The sequence below is a fragment of the Helicoverpa zea genome, chromosome 13 (assembly GCF_022581195.2).
Source record: "Helicoverpa zea isolate HzStark_Cry1AcR chromosome 13, ilHelZeax1.1, whole genome shotgun sequence".
NCBI lineage: Eukaryota > Metazoa > Arthropoda > Insecta > Lepidoptera > Noctuidae > Helicoverpa > Helicoverpa zea.
In genome coordinates, this window is record NC_061464.1 from 7,456,935 (window position 1) to 7,479,489 (window position 22,555).

Genomic DNA, 22,555 nt, shown 5'->3' on the forward strand with positions numbered 1-22,555 from the left:
GGTAGGTATTTTTGGATATTGATGTTATTAGTGCTATTCTAGTCGGGAACCTTAATCGGTCTTGCTCAAAGTTTTGTCTATTTACTGCCATTTGATTACACAAGAAACTTTACCTGAACTAAACACTGTAATTTATGCAAACAACCTTTGTTAAGGACTCTAAAATTACCTGAAAATATTAACTAAATCCAGAATGTTCTATCACAAATTGTGACAAAGTTATTCTTCCGATATAACTGTGTGCAGTAAAACTACTGAAAGGTCATTCGCATTGACGTGGAGTCGTTCACCTAATAATGAGATAATATACAAACATGCGTGACACAGTTTCCGATACACTTTTGTTTTTAACAAGATTAGATAAAAAAGCATGGGCTGCGGGATTGTTCGAAAGAGTTACCGCGGCCCTGGTACATAAAAGGCCTACGACGGAACACGACGGTTTTTAGTCAGTAAGAGTCTGACACTCCCTCACCACTGCTAACACACAGCGGGAGGGGTCATTTGATAATTTTTGACGTCGTTACAAAAAAAAAAAGAAAAAAAAGAGCTACACAAGCTTCTTAATTAGAAAATAAATTAATAATCTTTTATGTCACCCTTAAAATATTGTTATACATACTTTAATTGAATTAATGTTTTTCTTCTCCCTTATGAGGGAGGATAAAGTACACAAAACTCTGAAATTATTATCAGCTGAAGCACAAACTTTGACTTTTAAATTAATTAAATGGAATAATCGATTGCCTTATAATTGAATAAAGCGTCACTAAATACATAGGACATAGACAAATATTTACATAGCATTTTAGCTGAAACTAGAAGCTGAAATGACAACAAACAACTTTAGTATGTAACTCTCAACATAAGCAAAGTTTAAAACCATTGTTTGTCAAAGTTGTAATTTTGAAAAAAATAACTTATAGAACTTAAGTGACATACCCATAATACAGTCAGTGGTTGCGACACTAGAATGTTAAATTATGTTCAATTGCAAACATAATGAAGTAAGTAGTAGTAGTAACTACGACTGTTAGAGAGTCATTGACTGCAACTAACTGTTATTTCAACGATCTTAATTAAAAAGAAAACTATAACTGTAGTGTAAAGCAATGAGCCAAAAAGACGATTTACAGCTAATAGCTAGATCGATTAGCTGTAATCAGAGGTTCCCAATTATAAATAAATAAATAATAAATAAATAAATAAATCTAAATAAATATTTATAGAAAAACATACAGAGTTTGACCTACAGTTCGAAAAGTACATACATTTAAAGTGGTGAGTTCTGTACAAGAGTAATACTCTACCTCTTAAGCTAGGGTATACCTGTATTTTAAGAGGTAGTTTGCCGTCTAGGGTTACAGTAATGAAACAAAAACTTATCACAAGTGGACTGTGTCATTCTACTGTATGGTACACAAAGAGTAAAACAAAAAATTATGTTATGTGCTAGTGTGTTGAGTTAGTATGGTGTGTGCGTGTGAGTGTGTGTATGGGTGTGAGTGTGTGTATGGGTGTGAGTGTGTGTAAGGGTGTGAGTGTGTGTATGGGTATGAGTGTGTGTATGGGTGTGAGTTAGTGTGGTGGGTGTGGGTGTATTACACAAGATAGGTAAGTAAAGACTCCGTATAAGAGTAGTCCATAAGCAACAGCCATTCTGTTAATTTGGATTTCAGTTCATATGAATTAAGATTCTTCCAATCTTAGTCTCGCAACATTTAACCACTTCACTGTCCACGAAGTAGACACATTACACAATCGGAGTGTATCGGATATGATTCACGGGACAGGGAAGTTTTAAATTACACTAACAATTACATTAATATACCTATATTTCAAAATCCCGGCCTCCTAAAGAAATTTTGTGTATTGGATTTCTATTGAGTGTGAAAAATGTTTACAAGAAATCACTTTTTGTTTACCCGTGTGAAAAAAAAACTGTTGACTAGTCTTTTTCTGTTTCGTTTTTATATAAATACCATATGAATTACAGCTACTGTTTTTTTTTTTAATTAATATATAGGTATATATAGGTAGATAGTTTTTAGTTAAAAATATATTTGTTTCGCGGTCCACCGTTTGGGAACCTCTGTCCGAAACCAAGAAACGCCAAAACAATTACACGGTAGTTAATGACTAATAAAACAATCTTATTTCTTTTATCTTTTGTACAAATAAAGGAAAAAGATAAAGTTCTTTCCGTCTCTAAGCCTCTGAAATAATTTACATAACATCATTAAATTCTTTGCAAATAAGAGAAAAAAGAGATTATTTCTCTTTTGTAACCACTGACGTAATCACCAGGAAGGTTTTACTTTGACATTGAATTTATTACTTTAATAACCAGAAGTTCATTTTTGGGGATTAAATAGGTTTCTTATGTATTTGTTCTGGATAAGTAATCATTTAAATGTGGAAGAACTAGATAGTAGATAAAATAACTTCATTTATTTACTTTTAGATAAATCTGACCTGAATCTTAAGAACTGTAATAAAAAAACCGGCCAAGTGCGAGTCGGACTCGTGCACGAAGGGTTCCGTAAATTACAGTTAAATCAACCTATCTCAAAAACTATAAGAGATACTTTGATCAAACCAAAAATCGTTGAAAGAGTTAATTAGCATGCATCACCTCTATTTTTTTTAGAATTTTATACCCCGTAGTTATAAAAATAGAGGGGGGGGGACATACTTTTTACGACTTTGAGAGCTGATATCTCAAAAACCGTTCACTTTAAGAAAAATGTTTTTTAGAAAACTTTATATCATTTTAAAAGACCTTTCCATTGATACCCCACACGGGTATGTACATCGAAAAAAAAAATTTCATCCCTCAGTTACATGTATGGGGGGCCCCACCCCCAATTCTTTTTTTTACTATTTAGTGTCATATTTTTGTAGCGGTTCATACAACACATATTCCCATCAAATTTCATCACTGTAGTACTTATAGTTTCCGAGTAAATCGGCTGTGACAGACGGACAGACGGACAGACGGACAGACGGACATGACGAAACTATAAGGGTTCCGTTTTTGCCATTTTGGCTACGGAACCCTAAAAAGTAGATTTTCAACATATCTGCTTCATGTTGTTTTGTATTTCTAAGACGGATGTTGTCCTCCTAAAAATACGTAAAATGTACCAAAGTACTTTATTTTAAGACCTATACAAGCTGTTGATTTGCATCCGTGCCATAGTCAAGGACGTAAATATGCTAATGATTCTCGACCCAAATCAACGAAAAAATGGGTAGGTAATTTTTTCATGTTTTTTTCTTATTTACGTATATCCGTCAGTGTAACCCAGCCGTACTTTAATTCGGCGCGTGTGTTACTAGCCTTACTACCGCGCTGCGCACTCACACAAACGCAAACGATACATGCACAAAGCATACGCAACGATCGTTCAATAAAAATCGTAGATCATCCAGCCTACCCAAATTCACCCAATCACAGTGCGAGTACTCCCACACACTCGCCTCGCCGCTCCCCGCGTGCCCTTGAAGCCGGAACAAACAAGCGCCGACGGCAAGCAGTGTGTTTGATGTCGCCGCCGCTGCTGCGTACGTGCGCTTTGAATTCCGCGACGTGTAGGTACAAAGTGCGAGATGACGGAAAACTACACGAACACGAGTTGGTGGCGATGGTCCGCCTGTATGCGATCAGTGACAACAGTGTACTAACAGCCATCCATCCTCCGAGCCTTTTCCCAATCATGTTGGGGTCGGCTTCCAGTCTAACCGGATTCAGCTGAGTACCAGTGCTTTACAAGAAGCGACTGCCTATCTGACCTCCTCAACCCAGTTACCCGGGCAACCCGATACCCCTTGGTTAGACTGGTGTCAGACTTACTGGCTTCTGACTACCCGTTACGACTGCCAAGGATGTGCAATGACAGCCGTACATACCTACCTATGTTCCGGGAAATGTTTACCGACCGGGAACCCTCATCACGGAGGGTCATGCTGGTCATGTGACAGACTTATGTGTTAGGACCGTTAACTTAGTGCTTTCGACACATTAAAAACGAATGTGATAGTGTTATGTTAGCTGAAGGACAACCAGCTACTTCGTCGTGCTCGATTGTGCCAAGAGTGTGAAGGTGACAGCTTTGAACAGTACCTCCGGGTAACTAAACTAGGTAATTTATTTATTTGTACATTTTGTAAATACGTAGTCAGCTTAATCAATTTTATTAGTGTAAATAAGTTGATTTCTTAACCACGCCAATAATACCTACGAGCCGAAAGAATCACCTCGTGCCTACACTTAACTAACACATCTTTCACCAATTTAATCGAAAAGTAAAAACAAAATTACTACGAAATCTTTACGCTGAATGTTAAAGCAAACCAAAAATGTTATCAATCAGCTGTTAACAGGTCAGTGAACTTTCCTTTAGCGCACTAGTATTACGTCATTAATAAGATTTCCGTGTTCCAAGGTCCTAAGACCGTTAAGAAGGAAGCAAAATTTCTAATTATTAACCAATTTAATTCAAAAATAAAAACTAAATCACTGCGAAAACTTTATGCTGAAAGATAAAGCAAAACGAACATTTTATCAATCAGCTGTTAACATGTTAGTGAACTTTCTTTCGCGCACTAGTATTGCTTATTACTGTAGTTAATAAGATATCTGTGTTAAATTTATGCTCAAAAATTAGTAAGTAAAGTAAAACGAAGTTAATGACAATAATGAAGGTGATTTTCGAAACTTTAGGTAAAATGATTGCTATCGCGTATCACTCGGTCTCGCTCGCTCGCGCGCTCGCGCTGTCATGTCGTAGATAAGACACTCACACATCGACACTCACGCACACACGTAGACATTAGTTTTCTCTGTCTACGCACACATAGCTGCCATCACGCACACACTGTGGCCGCGGGGCAATTCTGTTATGATTTGTGTTTAACCGTGGGCTAAATTCTGAAATACCATGAAATTACAACATCAAAAAAAGCAGCGCATATTAGCTTTTTCCCACCTACCGTAATTCAAATCGATTATTTACGTATTTAATTTTAACCTCCTTGACTATGGCACGGATGCAGATCAACAGCTTGTATAACAGGCTACTATAAAAATGTCGTCACTTTCAAAGCTCTTGCATCCCACAATTTCCGTGAATCACTTCGCTCAATCAGGCCTCTGTCACTCGACGTACTTGCGCGCGATAAATGCCTACCGCTCGCTGGGTTACCGGTAGCCCCACGCGGCTCAGGGCTTTCAACAGTCACACGCGCCGCGCGCGTTCCAATATTATTATTTTTATTTTGTGGCATGTTATGCTGTGGGTTTTTATTAAGTTTTTTAAGCTACCTAACAAACTGATGGATTATTTTGAGTTGTGTTGGTTTATATGCGACTATTGTAAGATTTAGAAACATTTTATATTTATGAACTTATCTAGTAATTCTATTTTATTAAGTAAATTAATACTTATCTACTTTATGTTTTTAACGACAGAGATCATCAGGTACTTATTTTACTTTAGATACCTACTTAGTCATATGAACTGTATTGTGAGTTTTGTAGCTCAAAACACATCTCGAGTGTAAGTAGGTATAGTTCTGGTCCAACTTAATGACGACTCGGAACATTACGCGTGTCGCTACGCAGAAACCAATTTTAGGTATGTGTCAACACTCGACGGAGTCGTACCATATGGGGTATGGCACTTGTGCTCGAAAAATTAAGTATTAAGTACTTACCTATGCTTACGTATTAGGTAATATTTAGTAATATGTACCCATACTCCATTTTAGTAGGCAATACAATAGTTAACTAAATAAAAATATTCTTGATATTACTTTTTATTTAAAAACTCAGTTTTAAAAAAGGCTATCCTAAAATAAGCGTAACTTTGTTTTCCTACTTAAATATTAATAAATTGTAAGAAGCAACCCTAAACACGGCCACGGCACGGTTGCGGTCACTGAACTGTGCGCTATCGCATTGGAATAACAATCAAGCGCTCGAGCTTTTAAGGTTCATTTTATAACGCAGCTAGGAATTTGTAGGTAGTTGGGGAACTTGTAGGTGCTTATAACAGTAGGTATGGACTTTTTTGTATGGAGTGATTTATCTGTTACGTAGTAACTATTATATAATCTGTGGCTCAATGTATTCTGACACTAAGTTTGTTCCGCGATTCCTTTTACCCGTTTCTGGGAATTAAAAGAACCTGCCAAGTGCGAGTCGGACTCGCCCACGAACGGTTCCGTACGGTACGTCATTTATCTATAAAGTGGCCAAAAAATCACGTTTTCATACATTATGTGAACATTTTAACTGTCATAGCTAGTGATAGAAGGGAAACCAAGTATTAAAAAGTAAAGTGATGTAGTAAAAGGGTCCCGTTTTTCCCTGCGGACACTAAACATAAAAAAAACAGCCTTCTAAGCGATTCGTTAGAGCGTTATCTTCTGCTAGATATATTGATAACAAAATACATAGCAAAAATACATATCCGCCTGGTTTTAGTTTCAAACAAACTAACTCTTCCTTATAGCATTTTCACTAGCGATTTGCTACAAAGTTTTTTTTTATAGAAGCGGAAAGCGAGCGATAATGTTCTATGTTTTTTTTTTAAGGTTGGTAAATGTATATGTATACTATTTAGAATCTGGGAGTAAAATTCGTACCTGGCTGAAATAGGTGTTTTTTCCTTTATTGTATTGTTTCTGAAGGATTTGCTTGTATCGCAATTTTCTTCTTTTCAATTTTAAAGTGAATAAGTCTCGTCATTTGAACGATGGAGGGCGAGAAAATACATGTTTTTAATATAAGTCAAGCATAACGTTGATATAAGTTATCGTTCAAATGCAATTTACAGTGAAACTAAAATTTATTCTTATCGACTTATCGAGGTTATCAGTAATGTGAATACTCTCATAAAATTTAATATTTTGTGTTCGCACTGTTTCAGTGTTGTTAAAAAATAAATTGATTATTGTGCAATTTTATAATTTAATGACTTTCTTACAGGGAGATAAAGGGGTTAAACTTTCCCAAATATGTTTCCAATATGCAACAAAAATGTTACTTAATTAGCACCTGCTTAGTGTATCATCAGTGATCAATTGGGGACACTGTACTCGGACGATGACGAGATAACACTATGTTACTTTTGCTATCTTTTAGGCTAGACAACAACAAAATTTCCATTAAAAGTATACCTAATATCTTCTTGAGATATATCAGCTAAAAGTTCCCAAGTACAATTTGACAAACATGTCTAAACCAATGATGAAGACCATGTTCGGACAGAAAACAAATTGACCTACACAAAATATCTACATATAATACTATAGGTTTTAGCCGTATAGTTATCGGCACGGATAATGAGCTCTCGGCGGAAGAGTGGGGATCGCTTTGCGCTAAACTAATAAATCACTTCTGCGCAGGTGAAGGTCAGGGCTCAATATCCTTGCCGATGATTATATCTTTGTAGAGACAATTATTTGTTATAACAGCTTCAAATTATTACCTCTGCGCCATTTATTCTGTCTCTGACGTAATCACAATACACTTGATCTTTAGACCGAAATGAAATGTGCGTGAAAAACGCAAACAAATTATAATACAGGTAAAAAATATTTGTTTAGCGGTCTGTTCAAATAATTGCTGAACAGCCGCTGAATTTTGTATAAATTGACAAAAGTTTTTATTAAAATTATAACGGGTAGTTGAACTTGTACCAAATAATAACCTGTTTTAACTTTGTTGTTAAATATTTTCGGATTTAATTTTAAATCAGTTATAAACTTAATATTGACTTACATAGGTAGGTATTCGATACTAGAACTTTGACCCAACGATCATCATCATCATCCTCCGAGCCTTTTCCCAAACTATGTTGGGGTCGGCTTCCAGTCTAACCGGATTCAGCTGAGTACCAGTGCTTTACAAGAAGCGACTGCCTATCTGACCTCCTCAACCCAGTTACCCGGGCAACCCGATACCCCTTGGTTAGACTGGTGTCAGACTTACTGGCTTATGACTACCCGTAACGACTGCCAAGGATGTTCAATGACAGCCGGGACCTACAGTTTAACGTGCCATCCGAAACACAGTCATTGGTGTCTAAGATATACTTAGAAAGTACATACAAACTTAGAAAAGTTGCATTGGTACTTGCCTGACCTGGAATCGAACTGGCGCCCTCATACTCGAGAGGTTGGTTCTTTGCCCACTAGGCCACCACGACTTTGACCCAACGATCATTCAGGGTAAATAATGTCTTCAAAACTTTGAACCCAAGCATCATGCTGGGTAAGTAATGCTTCGAGCTAAAACCGGTCACGGAGGAGGCTATCCATCCATCCAAGCTTCTGTTTCTTCTAGAAGCTAATACAGTATTACCATAACTCCTACAAAATTAATCAACTACCAAAAACACTATAATTTATACCACTTAAAACTAATAGCGTTTCTACGAATAAATCAATTAAGTGGCCTCAAAAATTACGCAGCCAATCAAATTAAGCTCACAAATGATTTCTAAGTTCATAAAAGCCGAGGTGGAATGACCTGCCCCACCTTCTCACCGTGCAATGTCCTGGCATTTGGCCAATGGCAGGCTTTTTGTTCTAGTAATTACCTGTGCCCTGCCTCGGGCTATAAATCCTAAGTTCCCTTAGGCTGGTGTTACACTCAAGTATTGTTCGCCGACTTTCACTTATTCAAGAAATGTTAATTACAGCTGGAAACATTGACATACCTTAATATATTAATAAATTTAAATAAAAATGTCTGCAATTAATATACGTGGGCAATCCAATGACAACGTTTTCAGAAAACCTGCTGCTGGCCTGCTACCTGCTGCAGGCCTGCTGAAAGAGGTTTCTTAAGAAATAAGCTGTGCGTTTGTACTTGATTATTCTTTTTCTTTTCTTGTCCTATAAACTGTTTTTAAATAAATAAATACTTAATTGGACCAAGATTTTTGATAAGTGTAATACCACCCTTGTAGACTTACTTTACTATGGAAGTAGCATTGAACTTGCTCCGAAGTTCAAGTTAACAATGTTATTGACCTCAATATTGTTCCACAAAGCCTACTAGACCCTTATTTGTAGGACTAAGTAAAACCATTAATTTCTGGAAATGGTAAGGAATATTTTTCATATCACTACTTTTATTTATACAATCTCCTTTGAAAGAACTGTAAATTGTACTACATTCTCAAGCCAAAATAAAAACAAATATCTTGCTTATAACCGTGAAGATACTCGTATGTATGAAAAAGACTACTGAGATCAAGGCTAGCCAAGTCCGGTCAATGATATTTACCTTCATCCGCCAGGATATTTTGTTATTTATTTATAAAACAGTGTTGCGTGTAAGCATACATCCCTTCTTTTATTACAATAACAATGAAAAACAATACTATCTCTCATGATTCATTTGTCAATACTTTTAACGTTGTGGTCACGATGTCAATGACCTCATAAATTAAATAAATATCTTTACATACCTATTGACTATCGGTCTACGATATTATCAGCCATACTATCTCTCAATACGGGATTTTATTTTAGAAGTTGTTCTACAGGTTTTAAGTATAAATAAAATGTCCTTTTGACCCACTTATTTTCAACGGTTTTTGTTGAAAATTGTCATTGAGAAGGTCGAGAACAAAAAAGTTTTAGAATGTCATGAAAAATCTTTTTTTGAATAAGGAACGTGAAAAGCCAACGTATTGTTTGTTATTATTTTGAAAAAAGAGAACCAGATAAAAAAAAAATGTTTGTTATTTATGGCATTATAAGGGCAGCTACAATTTTTTAATATTAAGTTTTTTAATGTAAAAGAAATGTTTTTAGGTTCATAATTATGTTCCTTTAAGAAATAACAATGAGTGTTCGTTTATCCACGCTCGTCATATACATATGTAAGTCCAGTCACCATTTGTTTTGATAATAATAAAGAACGCTATTTATAATATGGTTCGTTTCTTTGGGCGTTAATCAACAATTAATATTCTTGTTGACTTAAACAAGGAAGATAGTTTATCAACGTGGAAGTTAAGTGGGTACTTACGTATATGACCTGTTATATTTATCATTGTTTAGTCTTAACTCTTTATATTTTTGTTTGTATATAGCATGTATTCATTAATTCAATTATCCTTTTTTATTCTAGCACGAATCATAAATTCGAAATTAAATTATGACATGTGTTAAAACTCGCAGCAACTTCGAGACAATTGTTATCCTTAAAAATATGATAAAAGATAATTCCTGTCTGAATGATCGTGTTCAAACATCAAACAATATTATTATCAATGCCTTTGATAAGGATAAACAAAACATGCCACAAAACAATGATTGTCATTACCAAAGCAACGTTTCGTAATAAAGAAAAGTCTAGATCTAAGTACATTCTCCGTACGCCTCACCGAGTTCACTTGGCAAACTGTAAAATTTAATTGTACACAGTTACACAATAATTTAAACATAAGCTTCGTCTTATCATGTGTACGTAGCCTATAAAAGCAAAGTAATTGAAATCACCGCCTCTGCTGCCTACGTGACCATAAACCGAATTACTATTTTACTACGAGCCTGACGTCATGTTTCCATTGTTCCAGCTGCCTGATGCTGTGAAGTTCCTCGCCGGTTATGGGGCAGCAGTCGACTTCGACAACAACAGCTAACGAAAGATAATGCGGCATTATTGGCCGAAACGATCCTGACCTTTGCCAATAAAAAAGAAGAACGTCGACGTTTGAAAGTGGAACGCCACAGAACAACAGAACTTTAGTGTCACCAAAGAGTTCCCAAAGGAAGCTAGTGTTGTGCTAAAAGTCGCGAATGATAACGTTATCGTGTTCTTAACTAAATCCATTGCGTCTGTTTTCGTTAACCGATAGCGACGCTGATAAAGTCTTGTCGAGTTTTCATTTAACGTCACACCGTAGACGGTCGTGGATCTACTGAGACGTGTTCAAGTGCTGGTGTACGACTGATATCGTTTCGCTCGCCAATGTTTAAAAACATATCGACCGTTAGGCGAGTGTGTTATACGGGTCGAGTAAGCATAGCTGCGTGTGGTGGAACATTGTTATAGTTTGGTGAAAATGCGTGGATTGTGGTCTCACTTGGCTGCTCTGGGGTGGGTGGTGGCCCTGGTGGGTTGTCACACCCCGGGCAGCGAGCTGGAGTCGGTGCGGTACGGGCCCACGGACGATCGGTTCATCAGTGACACGTACACAGTTGCCAACATCAACATCACGTATAAGGACGAACATGGAGAGGAGTACACTGAGACATCAGAGGTGAGTGACCTTTGTCTTCGCTTATTCAAAAGATTTGACGACAGAATTAGGTTGTCTCTTATCGTTTGCGATAAGTCAAATCGTGAAGTTCTCTTTGTATTGAAACTCAAGTACTTTTTGTTTGTACGTCACTTGTTGAATTCAGTCGTGAAATGTTTTCTTACGAGGGTTTTCAATGTCCTTTTAAATAAGTCTCATCGTTAATTAACTATCGCCCCTTCCATTATTCCTGACATAAATATGTGTGAGGCTTTCGAGGCTTCTAGACTTCTTGCATCTTATTGTGGTTATCCCAAAAGAATTTGTTCTTAAAGTAAGTCTGTGAAGGTACCTACTGTGTCGTGAACACAGCAAGAAAGAGAGAATAAGATCAAATCAATTTCATCATATTATATTTATAAATTGTAATCTGACTATATGTGATTCATAATAATTTATGACTTGTATCACGTCGCCAATAGTCACAGTATCACACATTCCATGAAATAGGTTATTGTCATAATAATTGCAATTTATTCACTTCTCATAGGAAACTATAAAAAAACCAAGGTGATCACAGATTATTCTAGTAATCTATAAGTACTATCTAGAGTTCTATACTAAAATCGTAAACTGCTGTACAGATTTGAAAAATTCTTTCACTTTGATAAATACGCTGTCCCTGGATGACATAGGCTATATTTTATCCAGTTAAGTATAGGAAGCAGTTTCCGCGGGACGCGGGTGAAACCGCGGAAAACAGGTAGCTTGTCATACAATATTTTCTTTGCTAAAGTTCAACCGGTATTTACTATTTTTGGTCAAAATAACATGATCAATTTATTCAGAGATTGTTATGGCATATTAATAGCTGCACACCTTTAACCGTGTTTTGTTTTTATTTTATACAACAGGTTTTAACTCCTATTTGTATGCTAGTTGACTTCTAGAAAAATGTTTTTATGGGAAAGTTTTTGAACTTTGAAGTAATTCCGAATTAATTATGTCTGTAGGCCATGTAGGCTTTTTATGATTAGGTAATTATAATAAATTAAAATGCAGAAAACTCGCTTCACGATCGTCAGGCCAATACAAGCCCAATTCATACTCATCTCTCTAACCTTTCCCCAACTATGTTGGGGTCGGCTTCCTGTCTAACCGTATGCAGCTGAGTACCAGTGCTTTACAAGGAGTGATAGCCTATCTGACAAAACCCAATTCTGTCTATCGACTGAAAATACTAATGATGACACAAGTTAACAATTTGCATAGATAAGGTTTCAATTGCGCACTTGTGATGTAAAAATGCATATAATTTGCATTGACGTAATTTTGCGAAGGCTAGCCAAGTGGCCGAGACTATTGAACCGATTTCGCAGATCAGATCTGACGCACATTGTTTTGCTTTCTTTTCCTGATAACGCAGATGGCTTTAATTATTATCGTTATTAATGTAATTAATTACACAAAGACTAAGGATACATGTGTTCGTAGCGGTATGTAAGCGGTTTATTATCAGGGCCAAGTGTCTCGTGTTTTTAAGTGTCAGAGATAATTTGAGAAAATTGCGAAGCTGGTTTTTGATTAATTAATTTTGAGGTGGTATTTGTATTGCCGTATATTTGAAATTTTACGTCGTTTAGAACCATACGAATGATATCGGCAATTTATCGGCTAGCATCATATATTGCCATTGTTTATTATCATTATCAAAAAACCCAAAACACGCCTACAAATTCTAAACAGGCTATAAGGTCTGCCAAAACGATAAACTCCTTTACTGGCAAAGATTAAAACGTAGATAAGTAACAGTTATTCGCGTAAACACCGCTCGCGTTGTTTACAGTTGTGATAAAGCAAAATACTGACCCAAATCACGCTCATAGCAAAGCTGAATTACTTGACAACAGTTAGGCCGGCAATACACGGTCCGCTTTTAGCAGTCAGGGCGACATCACAGCTACAAGCTGCGACCGCCCGAATCAGTTGCAACTGCTCGGGGGGTTCGTGTATGTGCGTCCATAGAACTCTGCAGTTCACTGTGCAATCGCAGCTTGAAGCTGTCGCCCCTGACTGCTTCAAACGGTCCGTGTATTGCCGGCCTAACGACGAGCGTTTAAAAAAGAATCAATGCGCACGAGTTGTCTTCAGGAATGCATCCATTTTTAAGTGCGTAATGACATGCAATCCGGCTTGAGAACGACGCATCTCCATCGTTATTTAGAGATATAATTAGAAAGCGAAATTTGGAGTGACGCTATATAGGCAGAAAAGTGATATACTTCGATGTATATAATATACTTTTTTTGCTTGTTTTGTGGTTTCACTCGCATTTAAAAATGGTCCCGAATAAAATATTATTTACATAAGGTTTTGGTCAGGTTGGAACCCACAATATTGATGAATGTTTTTCCAACTAACACCTTCTAGTGTATTTATAAAGAAGGCGTGCCAAAACATTAACGTAAAATACCCCTTCAGAAGAGATATTTATGTTACAATTAGCTTGTTTCCTACGTCATGAGCTAATATACTATACCTGCTGGTTTTAATAAGGTGACATCTGTTATTACGCCGATATTTAGAAGTTTATTTGCACTTGTCATAAAAGTACCGTACTTAACAATTGGGTGTAAAGTTAGGAATAGACATGTTTAATTTGGTCATACTCAAATTCACGATTTAACTATCATGCTAAAATTTACGATGCGCAGTAATGTGGATAAATGAATAATTTATGCTTGTCTGGTCTTAAGTTGTTAAGTTTCAGACCAAAGGAATGAAAAAAACACGTGTTTCTAAAGATAGTTGTTTAAATGTTTTATATTATTGAAACAAAATTGTAGCTTCTCGGACTCGACGGCTTTTTCAAATAATTTCCTGGAACCCTAATTATAAACAAGAAAGTAAACATCCATCTGTATAAGGTTTCGGTACGTTGCTTTCAATAACTCCAAAATTTTACTCGTCCATCAAACTTATTCACGAACTTGGCTTTCACATTTCAATGCTTTCCACTGGCCGAATAATTAGGACTCCGACCTTTTTGAATGGAAATGTTTTCTCTAAGGTTTCAAATTACATCCCTATAATTATATACCGTGAATTAATTTTAATTAAGCTTCAAAGGGATTTTAGTCATGTATAATTCAGACTGCGAAGTTAAGTTTGTAATGTAAAGGGCACATTCGCTCCAAAAGACACAAGTAGGTCACCGCGCATTATAAAATCATCCACGTAGGAATAGCTTTAATATTAATACGTGTTAAGATTAACTTTTTCCAAGTATTCCCCATTTACATGGGACTAGGAGCGTAGTAACTATTTTGTAACATTAAACTAGACTTAAATCAAACACCCGTACCATAACCTCACCTTTTTCAATTGACCACATCACCAGTAAATAACCGTTTCAGTTATCACACACGAGTAGCAGTAATTACAATTATGCATGCGTTTTAACAGTAGCTGTTATGTCGAAACTCATTGTATATTGTTATGTCCACCAGTTGATTGTTACACCCCTCCCCCACTTCGGCAGGTCTTGTTACATCACATCATTGTTTCAACTTATTACTTGCTGATAACCGATTGAAGTGTCGAGTAGAAGTACCAGGGCTTTATGAAATGTCAGGAGGTGTCTTTTTGTGTCCGAAAATTGCAGCAACTGTATCTGACAGTGTCTTGTATGAGACGAATGATCAGGCACGTGATTTTCAGTAAGAAGATAAGGTTTCGGTGAGAAATTCTTATTGTTTGATGGTAATGGCATGACGTATGTGTGACCAAAGAATAAAAAAATACGTAAAACTAATTGTTGACTGCAAAATGAGATCGTGGAACTAAGTACCAATAAGGAAAAATGTTCTGTGTCATTTAGAAATTACAGTTGCATTCAATTGCGTAAGGAAATGTTTTTTTCATAATCGTTTACCTAAGTCGAAAGAGCATTCCAATTAATTTCTCAGTTTTTCAAAAAACTGCAACTGAAGTACATATTTGTTATAACAGGTGTCGAAATAAAATAAATATAGTTTAGTCTTTGTTATTACTAAACTTAAACAGGGCATAGGTCCATTGCCTTTTATACTGTTATTGTTAACCACCATTGTTTACAATCTCAAGACTTTACCATATTATAAGAACATTGTGGAAATAAAACAAGAGCTATGATGAGACGAAACAAATTATTGATGGGTCTTAAGGAAGTTAAGGACACGATTGAAGCGATGTTGAATTAATATCGACAAAGGAAAAATAATAGGGTATTTACAACAAAAATGGACACGAAGATCATTATTGTCTTGTCAAATCGTTCATTTAGGTTTATTTCCGTGATCAGGAAAATTATTACGAATTTGATTTAAGGAGGGTAAATCCAGTAACTGCCTCTTCAATACTCTGCTTGAATGTGATTTTTCCTTTAATAAGTAATTTAATCGAAGAGTTCGAGAAAAAAGAAGTGCAAAGAATTGTGAAAATAATTTTGTTTCAAATCTGTTGTGTCAACCGTGAAGACTGGCTTTGTCCATTGCCAATTGGTAAAATGAAATAAGAAAAACATTACGTAGATTGTATAATTTACATTAAAGTCAATATTAAAGTACTATTCACTTCCTAAAAGATTTAAAATGCGTGAATATTTGAAAGTCACTGCTATTTTAGAATCGGAACAAACTAACACGGCACGCGAGTTACAATTTGTTCCGATCCGTTCCGGTGCCATTTTACGTTTCTGGGCTACCTAATAAATGTTAAACGGTTGTACAAAACAATAAGTTATTTTAAGTAAATACCAAAATAACTCATAGTTGACAGTCATTTGCGTAACATTGGCCTATGTGCCCTCGCTTTTTACTTGGTTCTAATTTTAGAATATTCCAATAAAGTAAGCATTATACATATTTATTAGTAGACGGCAAAAGTTTGTGCTGTCAATATCTATTCTAGTAAGAGATGGTAATTCAAAAATACTTTCCAAGAAAATAAAAAAATGACCTCTATTTTTGGAAATCTGTGTAAAGTACGTGATGATTGAACCTGAAATATTATTTGCAAGTTAGCGACAGATAGAGTGGGTGCGCTCTGTGTTATTTTCAGTATAAATCGAAATTCTAATTTAGTACGCTTCCTTAGGGAAATAAAGGGGTAGGTCGTAAATCAATTTTCTTCGACAGTATTTTTTTGCCCTTTTGCAAGATTGGATTGCAATCGAATCGGAATGTAGGCGTTATTATATTTTTATGAGTCATTTGAACTTCAATTTATATAAATATTGGACCTTCATAAAGTTGCAATTTGAATGCAGTTCCAGAAAATTCTAAAACGACAGCTAAGGTCTTCAGTAGATTACATTTAAAACGCACTAATTAAAATTAATTTGAGGCCTTGTAATCCAATTACATTCGTCTTCATTTGGAAAGGACTTAACACTTAATTTAATTATTCCGTTTTCGCTCCATTTATTAATACATAGCTGCATATTAAATGTAGTCAATGTAAAATCTACGCTGAATGCTGGATATTGCTGAATGAATAGTTTGGTTGAACATTTATCTCAGATTGGTTTTGAAAAAATATTTTAGTGTTAAATATGACTTTGGTTTCATTAGGATCTGCGAAATGGCTCTGATGGGATGCGGACGGAAGCTACCTTACTAAACTGTTCAATTATCAAAGTACTTGCTTGCGTATTGTTTAAGAAAAAGGTCCGAAAAGTACCTGCTATTAGTCATAATGGCGACGGTTTCAGTCAAACAATAAATACATAATAGCCGGTGAACAAAGACTTTCTGAAAACACCGCTATATCGAACGGTAAGGTTATATCACGGTTGTTTATGCCGTAACCAGCAGTTTGGCACGTTTGGTTACATGGCCGGTTATTTTGCTTTGAAACTGTTACAAGCACCAGTATAAACTATCCTATGGCTTTCACAGCGCTTTCAGACTAGCAGACTTTTGGAGCGCGCAGGAAAACTAGCAGACTTTTGGAGCGGCAAAGCAATTGTCAATTGTTTTTGTGGCTCATATAAGCCATACAGAGCCCGTACGAAATGAACAATGTCTGTTGGAAAAATCAAGAGGAAAATCAGCTAATGTGAAAACGCTGTTACTGTGAAGGTTACGTTTTCATTTGTTTTAATCTTTGATTACCTAACGGCGGAATACCGAAAATGCTAACTCAATTTTAAAAATAGCTGAAACATTCTTCTATATACTTACGTAAATTACTGCAACAGAAGACTTAAAGTGAGACTTAAAGATCCTTTGAGGAATTCGAGGAAAGCATGTTCTGAGACATTCTTTAGTAGCTACGGATTTAAAACCGGTGCTATTTATTGCTCACCAAATACCAAAATTTGTATTGTTTCCATTAAAAATAACAAACGGGTACCTGATTCATACGTAGCGTCTCATACGCATTTCATAACAAAGTTACATCTGATAGGAATGTGAACCTTATGTAGCGTAACTTAGGACCCAAAATTGCATGCGTGGTCCCTTTTGCAAGCTTTATAGTTGTCGCTACTTAGACAATCATCGGTGGTTTATGATTCATACTGATTAAATGTGCAGTACTTACTAATCATAAAGTATACTCATTGTGTTACAAAAATAACTTAGGTAAGTACTTTCAAGAATATGAAGCATTTTCATTTTCAGAAGCATTTCCGGATATACATAGTACTCATTTCTGCCAAGTACCTAAGGACAAAATAATTTTGTTTGTAAAAGTTAGTAGCAATGTACACGGTTTAGCATTAGGAAATATGATAGAAACCTTAAAGATAGAAATATGCTCTGATAATTGCTTAAATGTGCAAAAAATAAATACTCCAATAAGAACTTGAAAGAAACTGACTTTCACTATTGCACACAGTCGGTAGATATTATATTTTTTATCAAATAAATACTTACTGCTTTATCAATCGAGGACATTTTTTTTCTCTCATTTATACGCATTTATCAATCACAGATATCTTAACGTTCTAACTTAATATCTTGTCAAGACATTTTACCTATTAATATCTACCTATTTATTGGCATGGAGCTGTCAGGATTTGCCTTGCGAGTAAATGATTTTCTTGACTCATTTCGACAAGAGGTTATGGAAGGTCCTATTAGTGTTTTTCTCCCCTGTTGATGAAATAAAATGATATCCAAATGATGAGTTACAAATCATCATACAAGTAAACATACTTTACCCATTATATTTGCATGTCCTTAAACAGAATTTTAGTTTAAACAAAGCATAGACAAAAGTTTAACTATACGTTTGTCTATCCATAGACCAAATAAGGAAGCGGAAACATTGTCTATTTGACATTACGATCACGGTGAACGTTCGTACGGCAAGACAATACGTAATGTATGGCCGAGATGACCAACAGTTTAACCAGCCTTCTGGGTACATTACCCAGTGACAGCGATGAGGAGCAATTTTTTGATGCAATGTATTAGTTTTAAGTTGTATATATAAGTTTATTTTTAATTTTTAAAATTAATGTAAATATTATGTACATTTTAGACAGTTTAACTGAATATGTTAGAACGTTATTTTGTCTTAGGTCGTATGCGTTTATTATTGTGAAAGGAAACGTTTACTGAAAACTGACAGCACTTTGAGAAGAATGTTTCTTAACAGAATATAAAGATTGATAATTAACTAAGAGTAGGTATTTACATTATTGTTATTTAATTTAGTTTTTTATATTGTACAAATGTTTTCTGTTGAGATGGTTCATATCGATAAAATCAATCTATCACGTTTATTCTATCGTGAGAACCATTTAAAAATTTTGTTTGCCGTGCCTATAGAGGAACAAAAAACGCTGGTCCTGCAATTGGTTAGATCATAAGCTACGTACATAGTTTTATAGTTTTTGGGTTAGAGTTTAGATCATAACCTGCGAAAAGGCTAGGCAGGTGATTGTCATATGTGTCATATGAGGTCCTGGAATTCTTTACTGAAGATGCCTCAATTTAAACGCTCGATGTTCTTTTGTTGCTTGTGAAACATCAATATTCATTTATTTTTTATACGGAATTGGTCCTAAAGGCCTTCAATAAATTCATATAACATTATTATTCTGCAAACAAAGGCTTGTCCGATAAATAAGCATAGAGCAGAATGACGGATAAGGGCATTACACATCGATTCACTTTCAGGTCGCGAGATAATCTAGCATTCACTGTAAGCAAGTCACTACTTATTAAGGTTATATTGAGGATAATTAGATAGCATACGCTTATAAATGCTATAAATTACATTATAAATCTTTGATGCATAGCTAAACAGTTGATAGATCGTCGTTGTAAAAGGCACAAGTTCATTCTTTAAACTTTAAAGGGTATCGAAGATCCCGTGTCGATAGAAGGTGGAGTGACCTTGTTTGATATGCTTTCTATCAAAACGGGTGAACCGATTGAGATGTAATTTGGCACGGAAATTATGAATGCAAGGACGGAGGTACCTTGGAGGCGTAGTTACTTCAAGATATATACAAGGTCACAGACGAAATCAAGATAGTTAACGTGACATAATTTTGAGATTGTTCTTGCTAAGATTCAATGAAATTCATTCAGAACTTTCTAGGATAAAAACAGCAACAAATTTCCATGATACAAACTAAAGTGTTTCCACCATTAGTAAGATAAAGTATAGCTTTAATGGTTTTCGTGTGCAGAATAGATTATAAGCCTCGACCTTATAAATAACCGTTAAACAAGTTTCTTCTGTATTTCTTTGTAGGGCTACTTATCAACGGGGTTGATCTCCATTTGTGCAACGCGCATCTTAAATGACCGAGAACCAGTATTTTCCCATATGTCTTTTACTTAAAGAATAGGAAGATTATTTCGTCGCGTATAATATGATTTTGAAATTCAAATAAAGATGTTAGCCCTTAAAATAATAATCTTGTCATTAGAGTCGTTAAGGTGAAATGGTATGTGTGAGGAACAAATGACGATCTGCCAAACGCTGCAGGCAAAAGTTGGTGTGTCAAGCTGAGGACTCGGCTATAAATCACAGTTCATGGGAAGCTTAGATCCACCAGTGCATTACCATCTTCTAAGATGCTCTAAATAAGTACCTGCAAATTATACTGGACACTGGTTTCCAACCATTTTGAAAATTAGTGGGAGAAATCTATGTTTAACAGTCGACTTCCTATTACTTAAAATATTAAGGGTCTGTTATTTTAAGTTGCTCTCTAACATAGATAGTCATTTCTGAACGATTAAAGTATTTATATTCAAACGCAATCAATCCTATTTATCACGAAAATTGTTGCAATTTCTAATCTATATTCAATATCGTCATTCGAGTGCTAATGTCACCAGTCAGATTATAATCAACAGTGCTTATCTAAGTGACTGTTTATCATTATGTGCTGTTTTACCAGTATTGCTGTTATAAAACGTCTATTTGACAATAAGCCATGTCTTGAAACGAAAGCATTCATCATATAGGTACCATTAGATAGCCATTATACTTTTCAAAATATTTTATTTACTAACTGACTCCTAGGTCCTAGACTCTAAAGACTGATCGTCTAAAGTTGGCATGGTCGGTATTTTTTGCGCATTGATTTTCTGCGCATTCTTTTTACGTTGAACCTCCTGAAATAGGGGGTCATAATCAGATAGGTACATAATATCTCGTGCTAGAAGACTTAACCTACCTTCACTAGGTAAAATAATAAATTAATAACATATTGCCAGTTGTAATTTAAAGTATTGTTTATTATATACTATACATGATTCCGCATTAGATAAATATCTCTGTTGAAGCAATGACCACGGACGAAGGAAAGATAAAGTATGACTCACTGTCATATGTAAGTATTTTGATATTTGGTTACTCGTTAGATAGATTCAGATATTAATGACTAAATAATATACTTACTGCAAATGTATAGACTAGACACCCTATTCAAACAACTAATACAAATACACATTTGAGATTTACCGAAGGTTTTCGGGTGGCTCATCGTTCCTCCGTCTGTATAGACGGCAGACCACGCGCTCCTCAAAGAGATGTCAGCAACCCCAGCGGGGCCCAGCAAGGCCAAGGCCTGCCGGGGCTGCGGGATTGTTGGAAAGAGTTACCGCGGCCCTGGTACTTAAAAGGCCTAAGAAGGAACATGATGAGTTTTAGTCAGTAACAGTCTGACACTCCCTCACGCTGTTGAACCCACAGCGGGAGATGTCACTTGATGATTTCCCATCAATTGTTCTTTGGATCTGTATGTGTAATCAAACTTAATCAGCTGTTGCTTCATTTAACAGTCAACTACAATATTTCATAAGATATTCTGGGTCCGTCTTGAATTTTAAATTTGGTTATGGTATCGCGGATGCGGCGTGGTGCCTGTTGAATAAACATCAGAACCCAAGGTTTGTGAGACCTGTGCCACTTCTGATTGAAGTAAACAGACTTCACTTGTTTTTCTTTGTTATGGAGGTACAACCTGCCTACAGAGGATTTAGGGCTATCTGAGGTCCTCCCATAGTTCTCAGCGGTTTTGCAAAAATGGACGTATTTAAGTCACATAAGAACCTGCAAACACCTGAATTCAGTTATTTATATCAAAAAGAATATCAGTTCATATCGTTGTTTTTTGTGTCTAGTCTCTGTTGGTGATGGCGCTTTTATTCTCGCTTTCTTCGTAACGTGGAACATGATACGTATTGAAATATGATACTTGGCGCTTCCGTAAACAGGTATCACCCACATAAGCTAATACTTTTATCCATATTTCACATGGTATCCATAAGGATGATAGTTTTTGGGTGTCTTTAGAAATATCCTCAATATCAAATACGTGTATAATTATGTGCATGGGTACAAGTTTTATGTGTCAGTAAAAGTATTCCAAAAATGTTCTCAAAAAGATTTGATCTTTTTATCGGTATAGACTAGTATAGAGAAACAAACGAGTTTACCTAGTAACCGTTTAATTACTGATACAACTGATTAAATCATAATTCTCGTTCAAGGAAATACTTATTACGATCAAAAACAGTTAATTGTGACCAGCAATTAATAATTACGGTCGGTACGGCCGGGTTCAGGTGAAATTCATTAGCTTTACAATGTACCTAATTACTTAATAAATTGAACAGAAAATATTTGCTTTGCCAAATTAATTACGTTTGGAATGCTTTAATTGGTGTAATGTCATAATCTTGTTATGAAAATTAAGTTTATTTCATTAAAAACTTTAAAACTTAAGAGAAATGGAAATGTCTAGATTTTAATCGTTTTTATGTATTTATGTT

At 35.5% G+C, this 22,555-nt stretch overlaps 1 protein-coding gene across 5 annotated transcripts in view; it reads left to right on the forward strand.

Annotated features, from left to right (window-relative positions):
* LOC124635543 (protein goliath-like) overlaps positions 1–22,555 on the forward strand; it is a 108,408-nt gene that overhangs the window by 41,318 nt on the left and 44,535 nt on the right. For all 5 annotated transcript variants that reach the window (XM_047171454.1, XM_047171453.1, XM_047171455.1 and 2 more), the window contains exon 2: positions 10,602–11,288. In XM_047171454.1, coding sequence (XP_047027410.1) covers positions 11,091–11,288 — 198 coding nt within the window. In that variant the 5' untranslated portion in view covers positions 10,602–11,090. The remainder of the gene's footprint in view (positions 1–10,601; positions 11,289–22,555) is intronic.